The 24,561-nt window shown below is 40.6% G+C and overlaps 1 protein-coding gene across 1 annotated transcript in view; it reads left to right on the top strand.

The window, feature by feature from the left end:
* The window catches only part of PIGL (phosphatidylinositol glycan anchor biosynthesis class L), a 66,876-nt gene that overhangs the window by 980 nt on the left and 41,335 nt on the right, over positions 1 to 24,561 (top strand). The window contains exon 2 of the mRNA XM_014953088.1: positions 4,552 to 4,651. Coding sequence (XP_014808574.1) covers positions 4,552 to 4,651 — 100 coding nt within the window. The remainder of the gene's footprint in view (positions 1 to 4,551; positions 4,652 to 24,561) is intronic.

Below are 24,561 nucleotides of genomic sequence, written 5' to 3'. Positions count from 1 at the left end.
GGGGGGGGGGGGGGGAACCCTTTCGTGCCCCGGAACCTTCTCGCCGCCCCTCCCGTTTCCGGCCGGAGCCGTGCGGCGCCGGTCGCTATGGCAGCGGAGCTGTGGGGCTGGGGGCCGGCGGCGCTCGCGCTGCTGCTCGCGCTGCCCCGCCGTGCTGTGCTGCTCCCCAGGTGAGGGGGGGACGCGCCGGGAACGGCGGGGGGCACCCGTCCCCCCCCACGAGCTGCCGCCGCCCCTCGAGGCCAGGCTTCCCGACCGTGACGCCATTGGGAGGCCGCCATGATGTTTCCTCGTGCGCGGCCTCTCGCTGTGACGTCACCCCCGGGCTGTGATGACGTGTCAGTGTCTCGGAGCAGCGAGGGATGGCCGTCTGTCATGGAGGGCTGTGGGGCTGCGTGTGATGGCAGCGTGATGCCACACGTGAGGTCATTGCCGTGCTGATCCCCACGGCCCGCCGGGCCTGTGCTGCCGTGAACCGCCTGGCACCGCTGGGAGATACTCGTGCAGCGGCGGAGGTGCCGTGCCATCCATCCGCAGTTCTTGGGGCATTGCTCTGGGTTGTTGTGTGCTGCCGTGACACCCCGTGCACGGGTGGTTTTGGGTCAGAATGTTACTTTCCACCAGGTTTCATTTTCCAGTAGCAAAATGTCCCCCTCTATCCAACCCTTGTGCAGAGGTTGGACAATCCAGGCTCCTGTTGCGGCGCTGAGGTACTTTCAAACTGCACGGGAGCATCAGTAAGTTGTGAAAAGGCGCTGTTCAGCACAGCCTTTCTGCACCTCTATATAATTCTGTCATCTTGTAGAGGGCTTGCTTGGACAACCCAGTTTTAATGGCATAACGATACATTCACTGCAACACATCTAAAAATAACAATTGCATAACAATCCAATCGTGGAAAAATAGGCCTGAAGGGAACCTGAGGTCGTGTTGTCCATCAGTTGACCCGAAGGCAGCATCAATGTGTCTTCGTTTGTCAGATCAAATGTCTGAGTTTGTTCTTCAGAACCTCCAGGGAGGTTCCTCAGCCTGTGTGGTTTGTGGTGGTGCTGCATTAGCTTTTCTTCAAATCACTTTTTCCTAAATCATTGGTGTAATTTAAACTTGTTTGTTTATTTTTGCTATCTGCCATGAGCATGGAAATCAGAGCATCCCTTTGTAGCAGCCTCTTAATATTTTAAGACTGTTATCTGCCTGTTCTGTCTTATCTTCTCCAGACTAAACAACCCAATTTCTTGCAGTCTTTCCTCATAGATCATGTTTTCTAAATCTCTGATCATTCTCATCACTTTCCTTTGGACTCTTCCACTTGGTTCACATCTTTTTTGGAGGTCAGTGATCAAAAACTGGAAGCAATATGCAATACTTTCTGGGACTGAATAGAACAGAAAGATTCTCACAAGCTCCACTGTTTCCCAGGACAAGGATTTTTCACAGAACATGACACTCTTGTTTTCTTCTCATGATTTACTAAAGCTCCAGATCTATTTATTTTTTTTTTCCTGCAGAACTGATGCCTAATCATTTACTACATTGTTCGTGTTTTTGTGCATAAGAAACAACCTCATTTCATGGATCTTCCAGATTGCATACTACTATGCCAGAGTCCATGAGCCTGCAGTGAAAACTAAAGATTTTTTTCTTTTTATGTTGAGATGAGTGTCTTAGGGTACAAACATTTGCATCTTACACTGACAGCTACTTACATTTGCAAAAAGGGCCCTCTCTCTTTTTGAAAGCTCCAGCTAGTTCACTGCCAATTATTCTGTTCTTTGTTTTCAAATCTTTCTGTCATAAGAGGCCATCTAGGTGAGAAGACAAGGATTAAGTGTTTGTTGAAGTCCAGTGGTGTACTGGCTTTCCTGATCATTCTATACTTCCCATTCAAGATTTAGTGCAGAGCTTTCAGTTGTCTTTGCTGAGGGACAAAGGTCTGTTGATCCCATTGGCTTTTTCACAGCTCTGGAGAGATTACTGAAGTGCAACTCAACCATTTCAGTTTTGGGGACTAATACCCTTCTGCTAATAGAGAACATACAAAGAAGTGTTGTGTTTCTGTTAATTTTGTTACATTTTCTTTTTCATTTACTGCTGGTTCAATGACATTCAGTGAATTTGACACTGCCTTCTATGTACTCTCTTGCACGTCTTCGTAACGGAACTAGCAGCCCATATAGGAGAGTACATTCACTGAGCTAATAGATTTTTCTGTGCCTTTTATTAATCTTTTCGGCAGTTCAGATGGTTCGTCCTCTCATTGTTTGTATGATTGATGATGACAAGTGAGTTGATCAAAGACTCTGCAAATTGTAACACTGAGACAGAATCATTACTTAGAAACCGTTGTACTTGCAGTTTTCGGATGTCAATCAAAATGACTTAGAAATGAATTAGAATTACAGCACTGTGAAAAAAAAATCAGTCTTTTACACACTGAATAATCTTCGATTGAAATAATAACTGTGCTTTGCTCTCTAGAGTAGCTGACTCTCTATTGTGAGTGCTTCATGGATGAGGTCCAGCAGCATCAGCTATTCAGCTGGTTTTGCTCTCAATAGCTGCCCATTTTTCTTGTTAACATTTTTATGTTCCTGATGTCCTGACACATTTCTCAAGCTGTGGAGCATGGATCTGTTCTTTTGAGTTCGGTAGAAGTTAGGTATTTGGAAAACAGTGGTACTATTTGAGTAAAACATCTCTTGCAGTCAGCTGTTACACTGCATTGCAGCAAAATATGTGTTATCTTAAAATACTAGTGTCATTAATGGCCAGGCAAAAAATAGGTCTAAAATAAGTCCCGCTGTACTGAAGTAATCCATATAGTGAAGGTGCAGGCTTTAATTTTGCTGAAGCTGGAACTTGCAATCTGAGCTGCAGAGTACCAAGCTGACGTGTTCCTCGGCAAACCCACAGATAATCATTGTCATAGTCTCCTAAAACCATTCACTCGCAGTCTGCAAGTGGAGGTTTTTTTTTTTTTCTAATTACTCTATCCCTCTTTGAAAATTTTACAAAGCTTGCTAGTGATGGCTCAGATTGCAACACTGCTCGAGAGAAATGCTAGATTTAGATGACTCACACCCACAACAATAAAAAGTTCTGGTCTAATTCAAGACAGCTGACTACAGACTTAAATCATACATTAATGCTCAGCTGTATCTTTTTTATTTTATTGCTTCAAAGTTAAAATTGGGTTGAAAGTACTGCCCTGCACAGGGCAACATTCTGGAAGGGGTCATCACAGCTCTGGCATGGACTTTGCACAGCTGATGCCAAGAAAGAATAAGGGAACGTCAAGGCAAGATGAGAAGAAAATAATTCAGTGAAGGAGGAGGCAGTGTTATAAGATAATGAATCCCATTTCCCTGATAGTTGTAGGTCTCAGTCTATTACAAGTTTTCCCAAATACCTTCTCGAAATGAAGTTTCCTGTCTTCTTTTGGTTCTATAAGTTCTTTGCAATCTTGCCATATTAGTTTCTGCCTGAATTTCTTGTGTTTGATGCAGACTTCTGAAAAATCTTTGTCTTAAAACAGAGATTGCTGTGATGGAATTCCTCATTTCTTCAAATCCTGTTAGTTCCGTCACTGTATTCTATGGTAGTGTCCTAGGGTTATATGACAACTACCGCTCATTATAATTGGCCCAGAATATACTATAAACTTTAATCACGTAAAGGATACCACATGGGACAGGCTTTCCATGTGTTATCTCAGCAATTCTGTTCCAAGTACTTTGGACTTGCTATTCAGCTTGGCTCTGGGGGCCTATGCTGTTGAGAGAACAAGAGGGAGTTCACGGCATCATGTCTAATCGTGAAGGAGGAGTGACTCTTTGGCCCTTCCAGAGGAGATTAATTATTACTGATGTGTTGTGAATACTTGCTTTTACAAAAGTAGACTAAGATCACACTCACCTCTTTTACAGAGACAGCTTGGAAAGTTGCCAGTGGTAACAACTTTTAGTTACCTCACTGCAAAGGCAGTTTCTCCTGTGTTTATGAAAAACTTGTTCAATTTTTTTTGGTAGTATATTGATGACTTCCATTCAGATAATGTATAAGCAGTTAGTCCATGTATATGCATATCAGAAGACTTGGGTTTTTTGCCCATGAAGCTCGGTCAGCCTGTGACCAAGGCTGGTCAATTCACCAAAAGAGATATTAAAGCTGCTTCTCCTGTGTCATTGGCAGAAGCATTTAACTTTGGCCACTCTTAGCGTGAGGATACTGGGCTGTTGGGACCACTGATCAGATTAGACATGGCAATTTTGCATGTCCTTGCCAAATAAGCTCATGAATGGCTGCAAGTCACACTCAGTGCATGAACGGGAGGAATGAAGTCAAGGCAGACAGAGCTTTGCCTCAGCATTTTACCCTGAGCTAAGCCAGGTGTTGCTTGGGTAAAAGCTGTGGAGCTTTCACCTGAAAAGTATCTGTTTCTCAAATTATGCCCTTTTATTTGTGATGCTCACACTTAATGCTTTGAGAAAGAAAAGAGGAATTCATTCCAAACTTACCTGAACTAAACGTTGCTGTGTTTGCTATTTTCAGGAAATTATTACAGTCAAGGAGAGATTCGTAAGAAAGAACTGGAACAGAGTTGTTTTCTTCTGGGGATTCCTGCTTCCGATGTAACAGTCATCGATCACAGGTAACTGATTTTCATTTATGGCATAATTTCATTGCAGTTTTTAAATAGGAGATGAGGTTCACTCTAATGTTCAGTGGAAGCTTACTGTATCATTCTAAAAAGTCTTGAGGAATCTCAAAAAAAGACCATATTAGATACTTTTATTAACTCTTATTAATTAATGCAGAAGACAACTGAAGTGTATAATGGGGATCATAATCCCTAGGTTAAGTTCTGTTGACAAAGCATTTAGAATGATACTCGGGGTCTAGCAGTGTCTGTTTGGGCAGTGTGAGCACATTTTGTTACACTGTTTGCAGCGTTACAGAGACAATTACAAATTCTCTGAATTGCCTGTGGCATGTTTGCCTGTAGGCCAGTCTTTACAGGGTTAGCATGGAATTCTGTTATATTTCTATAACCTGGTTTAGTCCTGACTAAAGACAAAAGAGAATTGCAGTATTCAAGACAGTCCATAATAACATGTCAGTAAGATTCTTTCAAATTAAGCCAGGCAAGATTTCTGTTTTTCTAAGGTGTGATGTTTTCTTTAGTTGTGTGTGGATACCAAAGCAGGTGATAAAGCTGACACTTCTTTGTTTGGGGATTAATTCAGGAACTCTCTTCTGGGATGGTGATTTAGCCAGTGAATCAGGTTGAATCAGTGAAACTCAGAACTAATGTAAAGGCCTCTCAAATTGCCTGATCGCCGTCTCTCTGGGGTTGATAGGAGCTGAGATAGATATTGAAACACGGTACAAGCGGTTGTTTCAATTGTAAATAATGATGATACAATCCATAAAGAATATTTTTGTTTATGAAGACATAACTTTAATAGCAACATATTGACTTAAAACCACGACAAATAGAAAAGTCAGAGTTGAAAAAAATCTGGCTTCAGGCAGGCCCTTTTCCCATGAACATATTTTCCCTTGAGCTAAGGCAACAGAAACCACAGTCCAGAATATGAATCTTCTTGAGTTCTTTTCTTTTTTTAGCTTTAGGTTTCTCTCCAAGTTTTCAGCTCACTTAGGAAAACAGCATAGGAGTTGTTTTTCCTTTGGAATGAAAAGAGATGTTTCCGTTCACTTCTCATGAGCTGCTTTTGGATAACTTCAAGTTTTGTAGTACAATCATATGACGATGCCCAAAACATTTTGGGGAGGGATAAGGAAAAAAGCTGCTAAGCTTTGCTAAGCATAAAGTCTGCTCAATGAACCATCTTCTGAAATTAACGCAGAGCCCAGAAACCTACTGGCTTTTCATCCTCGTAACGCAGTGGGAGGTTGGTCAGTCTGTGATGCAAATTTCCCGATACTTCTCAGTCATCGCCCCAGCGTACACAGGCCAGAACACTGCTTTTTGCAAGTAATATTTTGGTTTGCTGTGTAGGAAACTGAGGGCCATTTCAGAGAAATAGCTTGGATCATGCCTCTTTATTACTTTCATTATTATTATTACATATATTTATGTAAGTAATGACTGATACACGATTCCCTGCAGTGAATGCAGTGCCTGAAAAGACAGATCCATCCCATTGCCCAGAGCTTCTAGGCATGGACTAGAATGTACATCAGTGTTCTAAGAAACAGATTTAGATTTCAGGTCTTTATCTCTGGGGTTAGATTGTTATGGGATAACCATCATCTACCTTTGTTGTGCATTTAGGGAGTGAACTGAAGTTCTGGCTGAATTTTGCTCAGAGCTTGTTTACACAGTGAAGTGGTTTCCAGTGCATTATTTACTCTGCAATAGCTCACCATGTGGATGCTCTTTATGAAAAACATCTGTGGATCAGGTGGTAGCAATATGGTAGAGGATTGGGTATAATCTCTAGATGACACTGAATTTTTAGAGTAGCTAATTGTTGGAGTACTGTTTTCCAGCAGTTTAGACAAAGCACTGGGACTCAAGGCTCTTAACACTTACTCAAAGTTCCTGGGTTCCTTAAGGTCAGTAGCTTTCCTATGCCTCTGTTATGACTTCTGTAATTTACAGGTTATACAAAAATATTTACCAGTATGGCACAATGTGAAACTTGCTAAATAAGTATATTATCTACTGCTAGATTTCCATGTAAATTGATGTCTGTGGAATACAGCTCAGGAGGCTTTGCTCTTTAGCATTTTATCTTCTGTAGGCACTGTTTAAGACCAGAGCCCTTTGGCTTTTTTTGTTCCCTTCCTAATTCTTCAGAAGATAATTTTCCATCAATGTAAAGAACTAGCACATTGCTTAAGGACTGCTGCTGGCATGCTGCCCATCTAACATTTCTTATACAAACACTGGATGCTCTACTTTATCCAAGCTGCAGAATTGTATTTTGGTAAGGAAAGCCCAAAGGATTGCTAGGTCTGGATCTGCTCCAGCCATTGTAGTGTGGAGCTGAGTCATGCTGCTTCCTCTTTCTTTGCATGATCTACAAGTGAGTGAGTAGAATTTTCAAGATGTAAAAGGGGAAATACATCTGAAAAGCAAGGTGATTGACTTGCTCTGCAGTCTCACTTGGGCAGGCAGGTATAAAATCAACGTGACATTTTGAATTGCGTGTGAACTTGTAAAGAGAAAGCTTCAGTCAGTCAGCTTGTGATGAAATCTGTGTTAAAGACTAAATCCTTATTAAGCAGTCCCTTGCCTTACACAATGACTCTCTCAAGTATAGCCAGGATTCCTAGAGACTCGATTCAGGCTCCATCAGACAACTACTTTACACTGATTCTTCAGCAGGTATTTGGTGTAGTCACTGTGTTTGTCACCTCAGTTAAAGACAACTCAAGTCTTCTGCACAAATATGGTCACAAACTACCCACGTTTCAGCCCTAGAGATCTGAGGTCCACATGAATCCCCCTCTGAAGAGTTCTTTGCTGTAGAGGGCAGGAGTGGAAAGGGGCAAGCATTACCATGCAGCACCCAGTTGCTGTAGGTGAGCAGATGGCCATGCAGACAGCCTGTTCTGGACTACTTTAGACTAGAGCACTGGACTCTTCCTCCTTGTGAATAGTACAGATCAGGCACCAGATTTGCAGAGGTGTCCTCTGAGCTGGCATGTAATTATCATAGCTCCAACACCACACCAACTGAACAGCTGCTTTTAAAGGAGAAAAGTTTTGCATTCCACTTTTGTTACCATCCCCACTTTAGGCTTAGTAGTGAGCAGCCAAGCTCAGAATTAGAACTTGTATTGTTCAAAGTTAATTTCTGTGGTGTCACAATTATTCCTGCTGCTGGGTGAGGGAGGAGTTAGCAAGACAGTGAGCTCTGAAACTCATGTAAGATAAAAGTCACTTCATTAATTATATGAATGGTAATGTAAACTCTGTGCTTTCTTTGTACATTTTTATCATCTTATCCCACAACAGTGGACTTTCTTGTAGCTGTAAAAATAAGAGATTTATTTTATCTTTTTGTGCCATGATACCAGCTTAATTTCACAAAGACTGGTATGGTTCTACAGATCTGCAGTTAGGGTAAAATGAGCATAGCTAAAATATAAATGACATAGCTACCTATAGTGCAAACACAGACTAACTCAAGTGAAAAATCCACTTCAGTGATATGTCTAAAATAGTAGATACATCAGATGCTGGACATTTCTCTGGTGGCAGAAGGGTCTAACTTGAAAAACATTTGGCTGCACTGCAAACAAAAAGGGACATCCATTTTCACCAAAAGTTCTGTTGTTCTTTAGGCGTGTATTAGACTTTGCTGCCAGATTTAGCTTAAATTGCTCTGGTAACATAATGGGGAAATGATCCACGTAAAGGACATGAGTCCTTGCTGAGCAGGGCAGAACTCCCCCTGTCTTGGGCGGAACAAGTCTGAGTAACTGATTTGTGCTCAAGATGTGTGGTAAATGCAAGGTTCAGCTTAGCAAGAAGAGAGAGAGAGCTTGTAACCAAGTGAAAAGTGAGTCCTGCATTATCATAAAACACAGAGATGCTTTTGCTTTCCGTCTCTTTAAAATATGCAGAAAAGAATGGTTCAGTAACAATGTGAAGAGAAAAAATGTTCACAGAAGAGCTGCTTTGGGTGCTGTTCTTTGATATGGCACTGCTACGTGGTTTTTGGTTATTGCTCTGTCTGGTCTTGAGAACACAGTGAGATGAAGATGCTCTAGTCTCCAAAACCAGTTATCAGGTCACAAGCCATTGCCATGGTTTTGGACTTGTAAATGTACTTTGTTGGGAATTTACTTATAGCTGAGAAGGCTATCTGTAAGTAATTAATCTGTGAACACATGCTCCTGACCTAGAAAGCGCTCTCTAATGGTATATGGAAAACCAGGAGTTAGTACTTAATTGATCTAATATTAAGAGTTAGTTAAGCTCCCATTAACATTGGGCACATCTGCCAGTGCTCTGGCTGTCTCCTAGTCTGTAACGTTACACGTAAATAGGAGATGTTTTCTAAGCTGTTTTCACTTTCTGAAGAGAACAGGAGAAAAGGAGGCCCAAATTATTATTTTTTTTCTAATATCTGTTTTGGGTTCATGGAAAAATAAATATCAGGCATTTCACTGCAGCTTCTGAAGCTTTTGTGCACAGTCGTACTGGACAGAAAGTAAACCTGACTATCTGCATCTTAATTATGACAGAAAATATTTGGCCCAAGTTTGCACCGCAAAGAAAATAATAGCCGAGATTTGTGTAAACTAGAAAATTTTCCATTCACAGTACAAAGACTTACTGCAAATAATGTTACATCTGTTTCCAAGTTTCCATGGAAATTGCACTCCGTTCGCTTTTTTATTATTATTATTTTACTTAAGTCCAAAAGGGCTCTGATCAGACAATGCACAGGAGAGAAGACATCTGCCCATGCACAGGCTATCTGCAAGTTTTTTATGAGGTTGCAGAGAGGTTAAAAATCTTTTTTTTTTTTTTTTCCCCTTTTTTTCATATAATAATTCTTTACTGTTGGGCTTGGTTTCCCCCACACAAGGTAAATAGTCTTTATTGCACTTCCTCATGCTTAACTTCTAACGAACTTCCTTCCACAAGCTCCCCATGTCAGAGAAGTGAGTCTGTAAGGTCATGGGAAAAATATATCCTTAAATAAATAGTGTGTGTGTCTGTCTGTGATGATCAGAAAGCTATAAAAACACTCAGACCCTTCAGAAAATGAAATATGTAACTGGAAATTTGAACCTTTTAATTAGAATTTAGAAACATGAATGCAGACAGTTAAGAAGTATTTCCCATTGATCCAGTTTGGCTTTACTGTACTTAGGTGGCTCGTTGATGGCTTTATTGATTTGAATGCAGGGTGCTGAGTGCAGGGAAGCTCAAGATGCAAGCTCTCTAGTGAGAGTTTGTACTGCAATTAAGAAAGCTTGCCTGAAAACTGAAGGCACCAGGAGAAGTGCAAAGATAAAATCCTGGCCTCAGTCAAGTCTGGTGGCAAAGCTCTCGGTGATTTCATACCAGTTTCTGACTCACTCATTTGCAGACCTGTGTCATCTTGCTGAATGGGATTTTTTTAAAGTGTATTTATCTTACTTATGGGTTTCTGATCAGAAAGGTGATATTATTGCCCGATGTTTTCTTCTTTCCCTGTTCGCATATTTCTTATTTTAGGATCAGTATTTAATAGTTTTAATTCTGCTGAAATAATTGAGGTAATTATTTAATTTTGTCTTTCTAAATTCCTCATGGTATTATAGTTTGACATTTTATTTTATAGCTAATTCTAAAGAGCTGATGTGTGTGCTGATTAAAATTGCTCCCATGCTTTATTGTAGAAGAGCTGCATATTTCAGTAGAGAGTGACGGGATTCTCTTAATCTTACTTATCTCAGCAACACAGTAATCTTTTTTTTTTTTTTTTCCCCTTTTTTTCATATAATAATTCTTTACTGTTGGGCTTGGTTTCCCCCACACAAGGTAAATAGTCTTTATTGCACTTCCTCATGCTTAACTTCTAACGAACTTCCTTCCACAAGCTCCCCATGTCAGAGAAGTGAGTCTGTAAGGTCATGGGAAAAATATATCCTTAAATAAATAGTGTGTGTGTCTGTCTGTGATGATCAGAAAGCTATAAAAACACTCAGACCCTTCAGAAAATGAAATATGTAACTGGAAATTTGAACCTTTTAATTAGAATTTAGAAACATGAATGCAGACAGTTAAGAAGTATTTCCCATTGATCCAGTTTGGCTTTACTGTACTTAGGTGGCTCGTTGATGGCTTTATTGATTTGAATGCAGGGTGCTGAGTGCAGGGAAGCTCAAGATGCAAGCTCTCTAGTGAGAGTTTGTACTGCAATTAAGAAAGCTTGCCTGAAAACTGAAGGCACCAGGAGAAGTGCAAAGATAAAATCCTGGCCTCAGTCAAGTCTGGTGGCAAAGCTCTCGGTGATTTCATACCAGTTTCTGACTCACTCATTTGCAGACCTGTGTCATCTTGCTGAATGGGATTTTTTTAAAGTGTATTTATCTTACTTATGGGTTTCTGATCAGAAAGGTGATATTATTGCCCGATGTTTTCTTCTTTCCCTGTTCGCATATTTCTTATTTTAGGATCAGTATTTAATAGTTTTAATTCTGCTGAAATAATTGAGGTAATTATTTAATTTTGTCTTTCTAAATTCCTCATGGTATTATAGTTTGACATTTTATTTTATAGCTAATTCTAAAGAGCTGATGTGTGTGCTGATTAAAATTGCTCCCATGCTTTATTGTAGAAGAGCTGCATATTTCAGTAGAGAGTGACGGGATTCTCTTAATCTTACTTATCTCAGCAACACAGTAAAGGTCTTTATTTTTTGCAGAATTTTCTTGAATTAAGAATGGCATCTGTGGGGCCAGCAAATCTTAGATGTAAATTGGTCACCCATTCAGTGTGTATTACAGGGAAATCAGCCTACAACTTTTGAACCAGTCAAACGTAATCCTCCCGAATACTAACACACTTTACCATTATAAGAAGACATAGAGCCTTAGTCAGGTGGGCATCTTGGTGTTTATGTAATCACTGTAGCCAAATTTCACTCCTGTTTAGTACAATTCTTGAATTTTAAATTGTTTTCTTTCTGAGAACACAATAAAATCTTTGGCCACCTATTTTTATTTACGTTTCTAAATAAACGGATAATTTTTCCAAAATGCTTACCACATGGCAGCTCATGCTGATATTTTAGGACATCAGAACACTTTATAAAAAGGATTATATCAAAGTCTGCCTTCTGGCTTGGGCTTTTATAAGCGTTGCTCTGTGCAATAATTTAAGAGGAAATTCTTCTGGGGATTGAGATGTGTCTCTGCCCTCCAGGAAAGCTGCTTTCTGAAACAAAGGCTCGTATTGCAGTAAGTTAGGTTTAGCTATTTTGTCCAAAGTAAGATATTTTCCTCAATAAGGAAATCTGCCCTTTTTTTTCCCTTGGGCTTCTGTGAACCAGGCCCTTTCTCAGCTTTCTGGCATAATTAACTTCCTTGCTGTACAAAAAGGGGGAAGGGTCTGTGGTGAAAGGGAAAATGATCCTTTCAGTGCTAAAGGGCCGTGTCCCCCAGATTACCTCTGTAGAGCAATGAGCAATGGTCCTTTTCAAAACATTCAAGGATTCTCCTTCAGATGTCAACAGAGACCTGTCAAATCACGTCAGTGAAGTCACAGCAGGGTTTGATTAAGAGCAAGAATCTGGCCAGGGAAGCCAAGGACTCTGAATAAATGCAGGGGGAAGTGAAGGAGTACTGCTAAAGGACAAAATGGCTTTATGGAAATCAAATTAAAATACTAAGCAATGAGATTTATGCTTTTAACGCTCAAAATTATTTTAGCAGAATAAAAACTAAGAAATACTGATCTCAAAACATGAAATACGATAATAGGGATCCCAGCCATCTCCCAAAGCCGATGCAAGTTTGATTCAACTTCAGAAACACCAGCACTGGTAAACTGATAGTAAGAAAAGATACAAGGCTGTAAATAACAGCTGTGTTTCAGGATTCTGGGAAAACTGGCTAAGGCTGAAGACGGGGAAATGCCCTAGAACAGGGAAATTCACTAGAAGTCTTTTTTTTGTTGTTGTTGTTCTTTTTAGTTAAAACATTCAGAAATGCATTTTACTATTCTTTTATTAATGGCTTTTTAAAAGTCCCCCATATATGTTAGAGACAGGCATCTTCTTTGGAGGAAAGAAAGCTTCAGTGACCCATCCTGAATTTGCAGATGGTTCATGTCCCAGCTTTGCCGTCTCCTGGTAACACGAACAGATGTGCTGACTGGAGCAATTCTGTGACGACCACTTGTGTCCATGCAGAAGGAAATGTCTTTGGGTTTGCTGGTTTCCAGTAAAAAATTCAGGGTTTTGTGTTAAAATATTTTGGGTGAACTTTCTTGATGATGCTAGTAAGCTATAGAAAGATACAGTCATTGGATTAAAACTATAAGCTATACCCAAGATTTCCCTTTTAAACAACCTGCTTATTTTTGCCAGTTACAGAGTGGAACAATACAGTGTGTTTTGCCAACAGACACCCCAAGAACTAATGGACATTGAGAGGCGTTTCCCCTTTGCCCCCAGAAGGTCCCCTGCTTTGATAACCCAGCAACATCTCTGTTTGTAGCTTATTTTAACCTGCAGCTGCAAACGCCTTGCTCTTAATTACAGGCAGACTGAGGTCTTTTATGAGAGAAAATATTCAACCCTTTTCCTTAAAGAGTAACAGTTATATCAAATAGTCACAGTAAGTTAATCAAAGAAGAGGAACAAACAGAAAAAAAAATCTACAGTTTAAGCTTTTGAATCTCTGCATTCCTCCCAGCTTACTCAGGGAAAATATATTCCTATTTCTACTGGGAACACTCTTAAAAGCCTTCTCACAATAATGGATTGGGCGTTAACGCCTTGTTCACAAGAACTGTGTGGTTTCTTTGTGTGTTCTCAATCTTATTTTAATTGTAGCTACAGTACAAAATGTTGAGTGCCTCACTTGAAATAAAGCTGTGAGATCTGAGGCTATGACCTGGTTTGGAAACATCATCCAGTGCATCTGCAATGGACTTGCATTTTCTGCACATCAGGTAATTACTGTGCTGGAAAACAGAGGAGGGGGATTTGCAGCCTGTCTTGGTCAAACTCCCCTTTGGGATTCAGTCAGCAGAAGGGGCAGATACATCAATTCCTGTTTTTCCTAGAGGTCAGGCTCTTAGGTGGCTCCCACAGGTAGTGTGTTCCCGTACTCAGAGGTTACTTGGAGGTAATTGCAGTAACTTCCCCCAAGGTGCCTCAGTCTTTGTGAGACAAGAAGTTTCAGTGTGTCCAGAGGCCTCAAGGCATTAAAACCAATTGTTGGTTTATTCCTGTTCCCTTTATCTAATTTTGACAGTTCAGACAGTCACTAGAAAATTTATGGAATAATCAATGTCTGAGCCTTGGGAGCAAGGTCTTTATTAGGTTCATTAAGGACAAAATGTTTCCAATTACAAGATATAGTGTCAAAGGCTGTTGGACCACTTTCAGTGCCACGATATGTTGTCTTGCTGAGTGCCAGCAACATAATCCTCATTTTTTGAGTTTCTTTTCAAAATTCCCATTGAAGTCAGATGGTATCTCTATGCTGGCAGCTAGTAAGAGCACATAGGAAGCAGTGCATACAGTGCCTGAGGGATGAGTGGGAAGCAGCCCCTTCTATGGAAGGCTCAAAGGCTTGAGTTGATGAGCTACAGAAGTAGGGTGTCCTTGGGCCTTTAGGACAGGACCATGGGTTGAAGGAAATTGCTGAGACTTTAGCCTCCCCCTAAGAATAATTGCAGGGCATTCAGTGGGGACCTTTCTGGCTCTTTTATAAAAGAAGAGAGTGTCAGGATAGAAAAAAAAAAAGCTTTGTGGACATCACTCCTGAGTAATAAAAGGAGCTTAGTTACTTTCATGTTGATTGAAGTATTTTATTTTTCATGGGAATAGCAATGTTTGGACTGCAGACACTGTGAAGGCTCAGTGGAATTTTTGTGAGGATGTAGACTTACAAATTCTGTGTTTTTATACAACATACATTTTGGGTCTACATCAACCCAATTCTTCCACATAGATGGTAAAGTGAAGCTGTAGAATCTTGGACGTCTTTCTTTCTTTCTTTGCTCAGAGCCATCTTCTGGTTCCATGAAAATCAGTGGGGGTTGGCCATTGACTTCAGTGGGACCAGAAATTGTCATTGAAACAGTCAACACGAAAAGACAAAGTCTTGTTTAAAAAAATGTTAGTATGGGGAAAGTTGGAAAAGCAACTGTACAATGGATGTTGTGTAAAATGTGTTTTCTCTTAATGACCTTCCAGTTCAGATTGGCTCTGTTTACATACAAATCAAAAGCTGGTTTGTCTATCTGCCAGCACAGCAAAACGCAGTCTGGGATCTCAATATCCAGCTGTGTCTTTTGCCTCTGACATCCTCCCAGTAATAAAAGTTGTGTGGCTGGGATTTGGCTAGAGTTGAGATGATGTGTGAGCCAGAATTGAATTCAGCCTGCTCTTCCTCTGTAAAACAATAGAAGTTAAAGCTTGTTTGTGTCAATAAAATAAGCATATACAACTCATAACCCCTCAGGGACCAGATATGATGAATAAGATGCTCTTTTTCCATCATCACATTTCTAACCCTGACCAATGTTTAGTAATAAGTCTGTGAGAACTCAGATTTTTGTCTTCCTTGTTTCAAAGCTGGAGCAGAAGCTTTTATGGGGTTTACCTATGAAGATGGAGCATCCAGCGAATGTGCATAGTTATGACAGCCTTTGCAGTGCTATTTAATGCAAGTTCTTAGTTCTTCACTTTCAAACTCCCTGAAGGGCACACTATGTTAAGTGCTGTCTGTACCCTTTGAACAGCTTCCCTGCAGATTGACAAACTGACAGGGACAGTAACTTCTTCACAGGTAAAATGGTTTTGCTGGCATGCCCGTTAGTTTTTGCTTTCCTGTTTCAGCCTTTTCTCCAACTATATGTTAATAATTGGTTGCTTTATATACCAGAGGCTCTCAAATTTTGTCCTACAGAGGTTTCTGTTTGGTAGCTTGTCAGGAACTGGGGTGCTGCACCTTGTGAGACAGATGCCAATGGACTGTGTGGTGATGGAGAGGTTTCAGGTCCTGGGGTGCTGTGTAGATGCAGGCAAGGCTATCTCAGTTCATAAGGGAGCACTGCATGATGAATCTGTATTTACTGCAGGGTCTTCTAACAGTGAAAGCTCTGCCCACCGTACGGAGTTCCAGTAGCAATTTCACTTTCAGCTTGCACTTTGGCCACCTCATTGTAAAAGACTGCTTGTAAGGCTGTATAGCCATTAGGCACAGCATTTGTTGTGTCCACTCTTTCCATTAATAAAACCCTATTTGACAGATGATGGAATGCTCCTCCAGTTGACAGTGTGAACCAGCAAAGGTGTTCTCGGCAGTCCAGAATCTGAATCCCCAGATGCTTGTGGCTGACTGCAATGGGATGCTTCTCTGCAGCAACATGATCCAGGGCCACCCTTTGAAGCATCCTACAGCCGGAGAATTCCCATTTGTATTTTCCTGGCTGAGTTTGTTGTGACATGCCCTGTTATTTTTGCATTCTGTGTCCATTCTGAAGTTCCCCCAGGCATCCCTTCAAATGAAACATTGCATCACTGAGGAAGTGAAGCCATTAAAAGTGAATGCTTTCGCCAAACACTTGGAGCAAATACAATCAGCTCTCATCTACCAGAAATGGACTTGCAAGTTGTCATTGCAAAATTTGGGAAGAACAATAGTCCTTTCTTGAGCAGTTTGATTGCAGTTTTTCAAAAAGCTGAGCTGTGCTGTTATTTTTCTGCCACATCATGAATGAAGGTTTTCTATTTGGATAGAGCAAATGTAGAAGGATTACCAAGCTAAGTGGTCAGAGCATGGAGCTTCACACTTCAGAATTGTTTTGAAGGAAGAGAAGTTTTAAGTTCTCTGCTGAACTCCACCAAGGTCTCTGACCTTCTCTGTGTTTTACTTTTATCCTCTAATAGTTTTGCCTTTTTGCAGAGCTGTGGGGATGGACCAATTACTGTTTACATACTGTTCTCATGGCGTGAAATGCCATCTCTGTGTTAAGGCTCATTATTACAGTTTTCCTTGCTAGTCAAAGGGTTAATTTCTTTCTCCAAAGAAGGAGATCTGATTTAGGTTTGGCACAGGAGGAGGGAAGACAGAGGATTTTGTTCTGCAGGAAACTAGGTCAGCAGGTTTTTATTATCGTGCTCGACAGCCCAATGTGGTTTGCATTTAGGAATGAACTTGGTTGACATTGTGTATGGTCGATTTCCTCTTCCCAGAAAGCAGGCCTCAGACATCGCTCCATACATTATGGCTTTCCCAAATTGAATGCAAGAGAATATTTAGCTGAAGAAGCTCAAGCAGTTGTGAGTTTCTTAGGTATGTTTTTAGAGCTGTCTGTCAGGAGTGTCTCAGGAACACAGAATGAAGTCCAAGATATTCTGGAGAGAAGGAACAATAGGGCTGGAATCTTTTCAGTCACTGAAGTGCATCAGGATTGAGAGTTCTTCATTGTTTTTACACACCATCTACTGATGATTGTTCTTATAGCCTGTAGCATTGTTTGGTTTTTGTTTGGATGTGGTCAGATTCTGATCTTGGTCCTGCCAAAGTAAATTTTGTGTAATTCCCTTGCTTTCTCTGAAGCTACTGCTGTGTGTGGCTGAGATCACAGTGTGGTTCCTGCAGATAACCTTTAGATGGAGAGTTTTCCATTATAACTTTTTGAACTATCATGACTGATAAAAGTTTTGAATAATCCAGAATCCTTTTCACACCTTCCAGCTTTCTTGACCATATACCCTGAGGTATATTCTTTTCATGGGCAAAGAGAACAGATGTCTGTGTTCTTTACCTCTGCCTACTGAAAAACAAATTGTGGCAGACATCACGCATATTGGAGAATTCAGGCTGCCTTTCTTTACAGATTATTTTCACTTTACTGAATAATGAAAATCCAAGTACTTATAACTTAACAATCTACTTTGTTTTGGTTGAAGGGATCAGGTAAAGGTGATGGACCTTAGAAAGATGATTGGTAACGTCTAGGAAATTTTCTGAGTAATAGGATTTAAGGCTGAGCGTCTATTTCCAGTTTTATACTCCTGTTGTTTTACAGACTTTAATGTGAGTTAATGGCTCTTCGGCATAATAAAGCCATCTAATTCTGTCCTGTTCTAGTCTTTATTCAGTTCTGGCATCGATACACCCAGACATTTTTGCAAACCAAGTTTGGCTTTTAAAGCTGAACAAGGAAAATACAGGCAATACTGAGAAGAACAGACAGCAGTAGGTTGCCAGCAATTCCTGGAAATAATGGAGTTTCATAACCATTGCCTGCAGACTGGACATTTAGGGAGGAAAAATATCCTTGTGGCTTATATGGACAGAATAATGAAAATGCAAATTGTGTTGAGAAAGTTTATTATGGTTAAAATTCAAATGCTGTTCTAGAGTTTAAACCGAAGAGCAGCATATCAAATGCCTCAAAATGATGACAGCATAGAAATAATACAGGTCAGAAAATTGCATATGGTCTCTCCTGAACTTGCTTTTAATGTTGTGTTAGGCTGCACATTTTAGTTGTCCAATGCCTTTGAATCTTTAAACAGTCTCAACTGCAATAAATGCTCTCATACAATCATCTTTTGAAATACGAACATGTTAAAAAGGGATAAAGAAAGTTGGTATTTTTGTAATATCCTTGTGCTTTTACACTGTTGGCATCTGTGAGTGAGAGCCAAGAAAATGACAGCGCATGTCAGAGTGAGAGGCATAGAGAGGGCTTGTAGCAGGCAGACACGTACACACAATAAACATCTGAGCTGAGGCAGCAGTTTGGAAATTGCCTTCTACATAATGAAAACAGAAGGGGTTGTAGGAGAATCTCCACAGCTTCGCTCACCGATGACAAATTATTTCATTCAAACTCATCGATTCTCAGAAAATGTCACTGTGTTGCTGGAAGACTTAGGCTATATTCCTTACTCCGTAAATTGAATAAAAAAGGTAAAATCCTACATTTTTATAAAGGCTTTTTCTCCCCCAAAGAGCCAGAAAACATCACAAATCATTAAGATACCAGAGCTGTCACTGAAAATACAGTAGCTTCTGGGTTGAAACAGCAACTGTTACTAGCACTCAGTATTGCCGTGAAAAATGTCTGCGGCCGTATATTTGTGCTCTTACAAATGAATGAAATCAAGAATTTCTAGACTGAAAATGAGATTGGTAGTGCAGAAGAGCAGTGCATGTGTGTCAGCGAATGAGCAGATGCTTGCAGGAGGCTGCAAGATAAACAGATGCCGAGTAATGCTGGTGCACGAAATAAGCCATTTGTGCCCATTTGGGAGCTCTGCTGCATAAAGGATGCAGCCTGCAAATGTAAGTAGGTTGTGATGTTCTCCCCTATGGCTGGGGTTAGAGGCCAGTCCAGTTAACTGCAGAGTAACCACTCTGTGGAACAAACATGAAGGCACTAAATTAAAATTGTCTTTCAGAGAGCAATAGCTTCATATGGGTGCATTTCTTCTTTGTTTTTAATGTAACCCTATCTTTACCAATTAAAGTAGCTATTTAATGGTTAGAATATGATCTCTGAGCTATGAGCGCAAACCCTGTTTATCCCTTTTGTGGGATAAAATATATTTACTCTTCTTTTATTTGTCATTCTTATTCCTTCTTACTGTTTTAACCGATAATTAACCCTATCCTTTGATAGTTGTTTACAGCTGGGAGCAGGCAGACAAGAATGGTGCTCTTTGTTCTGCAGGGAGGAGGGAACCGTGCCAAGTAGGTATCCTGTAACTGTTTCCCAAACTCAGGTAGCCATCTCCCGGGGCAATCCTTGTACCCAGAGAGAGGGAACAGCAATCTTCTCAAACGTGGCTGCTCGCCGCCGAGCTTTTCTGAGAATGGGAATCAGTTGTTTGATTAATTTTATTGACAACCTATTGCAGGTGCCAGACTGAAAACACTGCTAAGCAGTAGGCATACTTCCCATGCAATAATACTCACTACAGAGTCATTCTACACACCAGTGCGTGTTGGTACACTTCATTCTTGCTTCAGATTGATTGCTTGTATCTGCAAGAAGATGACTGCCCAATGTGATACAACTTCTGGCCTCTTTCCTTGGATGCCAATAAGAAGATTAATTAGTTCAGGGCTAAAAATGTATTAGTATTTAAGGGAGATATATTTTTTTCCTGTGCTGCCTCATCTCTTATTCCATCCCAGTCCTTTATGCATTATGCTCAAAGAGCTACTGTAGAGCAGAGTTGAAGACCCTCTGTACAAAGTCCTCATACAGCTTCTGCTATGGTTAGTGCCCTCTGTATCTGCAGGGAGGTAAGGAAGGGCTTTTTGTCTCCATACTCGTATATCCTTATTTCAGGAGAACAGATATGCTCTTGCAAGAACAATCTGGAGCAGTGCTCTGCCGATGCAGGATGTTTGGTCCTTCCACAGTACCCTTTTTGGGGCCTTCATGCAGCTCACAAGTGATCTCTGGCTCCACAGCAGCTATAAAGCTTGAGTAACCTCTAGCCAGTCTTGGTGGTTGGACTTTCCCAGTGACCTGTATTAACCAGAAGTGTCTTAGGAGGTTTCCCAGTTCCACCATTCTGCTTTTGGTGTTTACAGCTACAGTAACTAACACCTGACATTCATACCCAGCTAGTGCTCCGATCGCTGCAGCATGGGGCCTGTTTGCACATGGGGCCTTCTGATAAGGCAGGCATTTGACCTTTCTATTCTTAACCCATTAACATTTAGAAGAGCTGCTCTCCTCACCTCTAGAGGCTGTGTTCCTCCCCCTCCCCCCAATATCCCTGTTCCTGCCAGATAAGATTACGCCTGGGTTATATATTGATCTAAAAGCAGAGTGCCAAATGCAGCCCACACCAGTTCAAGGGCAAATACTGACTCCATATGGAGTGAGTTCACAGGCTTGAGTTCAGGAGTGGAAGGGCAATGACCAACAGCTCTTTCTGCCCTCTCAGCAGAACCTGAGGCCAAGCACAAGGGTATCAGTTTATTGTACCAGTAAAATGAACATCATGGCTGCAGCAGGTACCATTCCAAGTTGCTGATGCTGCACCTTTGTGCAGTTTCCTCTTCTTCATCTGCACTTAAGCAGATGAAGGGGTTGAAGTGATTATTACACACTCATTTGCTTGAGGCAGTGTACTCAGTAATCTGACCATGGAAACGAGAGCCAAGACTCCTTTGTTTTACGCCAAGGCTGGCTCAATGAATACTGCACTGTGTCACTTGAATAAATCTCTTCACCTGTGCATATGTATTTCCCAGTTCTTGAAAGTGGCAGGGAGCTATTAGCAACCTAGTTAGTTATAAATAGCAAAAACTATTAAGGGAAAGTGGCTGTATTGACAAATGTATATAGCCATTTATAGTCAAATACAAAGTCATTCTTTGCTAGCAGTTAGTCATCAAAGTATCCCCAGATGTATGAAGTGACAGCAAGAAGCTCAAAGGGGGTAATTGCAGGGAGTCAGTTAAACATCAGGTCCCAGTGCTGTAGCTGTCACACAGAATGGGAATGGGACTGTGACCACGGGAATAACAGCTAGGAGTAAGGTGATGTTATTGCCTCTCCACATACTGTTTGAGAGTCTCTTTGTCTAGTTCAGTGTCTTGATATAAAATCTACATTTCCAAATCGATGTTGATGTTTGGAAAATACTTGGGAAACAGTCACCAGAATGATGAAAGATGTGGAAAACAGGCCTAACTATGGATATTTAAGATGTTTGAGCTATTTGCTTTATCCAAGAGGTGGCTTGATAGTGGTACAGGAGAGGTTGATGAGCTGTTACGTAGCATGTTGTATGAGAATAATGACCACACATAAAGCCAGTCCCTGCTGGCTTTAAAAATCCATGATAATGATAATAACTACAATTAATCATAACAATTAATTAGCTGGCAAGCCTGATTTTCCATTGCAAACCCAAAAGTCACTGGAGCAGGATGGATAAAAATGTATTGCAATTATTAATATTATGTTAAGTTAAATGGTTTAAAATAAAACTTTGTGATTTCATGTGCATTTATGACCATCTGTACTAAGAACTAAGCTTCAAGGAGCCTAAAAAGATAACTTGCATGACATTAAAGAGGCAGGCAGTGTGCTTTTTCCTGCCAACGTTTAAGAGAAAGTAAAACTACTGAACTGATGGAGGTCTCTGACTAAACACTAGACTTTTTTTAGAGTGAACAACTCCATTTTAGTTGTTTTATCTTACCTAATTCAGAAACTAGGTAGTTCAGAGTTGAGAAGCGTGTTCAAAACTGAAGGAGGAAAGCTTTTTTTCATCTTGCGGTCTGTGTATAAAAATAGATGTGAAAGTCTGTTCTACTAATTTTTTAGATGCCTGAAGAGCATGTGTGATCCAAAAACAACTGCTTTATCTCTTTAACTGCAGTTAATATTTTCTTTGTTTACTGGATCTGTTAGTTTCCAAATACCGTGTTTTGGTAAGCTTTTCCATATATTACTAGAAATTCTAATATAATTTACTTAGTTATTAGAAAACAATTACAAAATACAGTTATAATAACTTTGAGCTCCAGCTTCCATCTCAACCCAAAATTGCAGCAACCATGAATAAAAATTCATTTAGTGGGGAAAAATACATCACTCCACAGTTGTTAATACAATAAACTAAAAATTAAATTCTATGCTTAGCTATAGAGCTGTTTCAGAAATAACTAAATCACTTCTTTAAGATGGGTGGGTTGAAATCAGCCTGTTCTGCCGTGCAGGCAGGGGTAGGAAGGAGTTTTGCTGTTCAGGTACAGCTGGATTGATCCCAGTGTTAGTGAATTTCCTTGTGGGTGAAGAGCAGCAGATCGTGGCCAGGGATCGTTGCTGTGGCTGGCACTTGCCATCTCCCTGTCTGAGTTTGCCCGTAGGGCAGTCACTGTTGCAGTGTCAGAGCTGATCCCTGGCAATTTGAGCAGCCTAATGGAGAGAGACAAGGCATAGGAAGGGAAATGCTCCCTGCCAATGCTTTTAGAGATCCTGATTTACGTGGCTGTTTTATTTTTATTTTTTTTTTTTTTCCCCTCTTCAAATGTTCCATGAAGTAAATTTTTTATCTGTGACTCAGAGCAAAAGAAAATTTCAGATTTTTGTGATAAGATACTAGATGTCTGGGCAAGTCTTCAACTTCAAATGTTTTTTTAGCTTATCCAGTGTATTGTACAAGCTGAGATATGAGTGTGTGAGACTCTAGTTATGATTAAAACACCAAGAGCATGGACATATGAAGCAATAAAGCATTATGTAGGAGAAGATTCATCATTTTTGTGAAAGAAAGCCCAGATGTGGGAGTAGATATCTACGGAATCAATCATTTTTGAAGGCACAGATGACCAGAAAATTAATTAAAAGGAAAATAAAATAGTAGATACTAGAGAAGTAAACTTGCAGAACTTAATGTTTAATCAATGTAGCCCAGACTAGTTTGGCCTTGAAGTGATCTGCATTAACAGTAATTTATTTGGGAATGTTTAACCTCAGGATTTAAATTCAGGAGATAGTCTTGCTCAGTGGTTACAAAGACTGGGAGACAGGATTGTTCCAGTTTGCTGCTGCTGCAGAGCGTGTCAGCAGAGACAAGTCCCTTCCCAGAGCTCCAGCAAGGAATTTTTGCCGTTGGCTGCAGCGGTCAGGATTTTCTGTCCTCTCCATGTAACATTATCCCCATGCAACTGTGTACATCATGTCTGTTACACCTCAAAGGGAGGACAAGGTGGCTGCTGGGTCACGTGTTTGGAGAAGACTTGGGAGATCTTTCAGTGAAAGATTTGACAGGGTGGCACATTTTTATTAAAACATTCTCTGTTAATCTCTCATTCAGCAGAGACAGTGAGAAATTCTGAAAGGACTGTGGGTGTGTGTGCTGCTGTGCGGGGGTAACTGGTGAGGGTCCTTGGAGCAGAGCTGCCCCGTGCCCGGATGAATCAGCCCAGCCCCTCAGTGGATGGATGAGGGTGAGAGCCACACTGTGCTGATGCAGCAAGACTGCTCTTCTTGCAAGAGCTAATTATGCCATTAGCCTGCAGATCTCTGCACCTCCTTTCTTTGCGAGCTTTTTACATATTCCGTGTGGTCTTGTGTGTCTAGAGCAAGGGAGGCTCAGAAGATGTTAATTTAGATATACTTCTGCTAGCAACAGGTGACAAGAGAAACAAAATACTTAAGAATACTTGCAAAACAGCACCAGGGTCAAGGTACTTTCTAACAGCTCAATAGAAACTCCTTTAATAATACCTTATAAACTTTTCTGGCTGCCTATTTACAGCCCTTGTCCTTATCCCTAATCCATTTCAGAAGATGTGTTTCCATTTTGATTCAGAGATTGCCCAGCCAGGACGTTTGTCTTCGCACACAGGGACAGCTGTGTTGACAGTCTCTGCTGCCTCAGGGCGTTACAGGCTCCCTGTAATCAGATGAGACCTGTACATGCTTCAGTGCCTTAGCAGTGAACTGAAACAACCTTTGTCTGTTTGGGATGATAAAGGAAGTGACCACGTTTAGAAGTTTGGCAATCATTTTGTGAGATCCTTTAAAGGATATATAAAAAACAAGTGAAGGTCCAGGATTCTCTTTTTCTGTAGCAGTTCATCAGGCGGCATGAAAAAAGGATGGTCTGGTATTGGAGAAATACATACAAGAAATGCAGATGGTTTGAAGCTAACTCGTAAAAATATGTTGAGTAATTTTTATGTAGTGTCTGTCCCCTAGATCCCCATCTACAACTGTACATAGCTATTTTCTGGAATGTTTCTTTTTCTTCCTTTGTGCTGTGTGACGGCAGTAAATATGCAACTCTTTCTATTTGTGGAACCCCAGGAGTTACTGGTAACAATATTAGATAAAAGTTAGACAGAAATGGAATTTTT

This window comes from Calidris pugnax, unplaced genomic scaffold, assembly GCF_001431845.1.
Source record: "Calidris pugnax isolate Ruff unplaced genomic scaffold, ASM143184v1 scaffold133, whole genome shotgun sequence".
Classification (NCBI taxonomy): Eukaryota; Metazoa; Chordata; class Aves; order Charadriiformes; family Scolopacidae; genus Calidris; species Calidris pugnax.
Note: the sequence above shows the minus strand (reverse complement) of the source record. Positions and strands in the feature narration are given on the sequence as shown.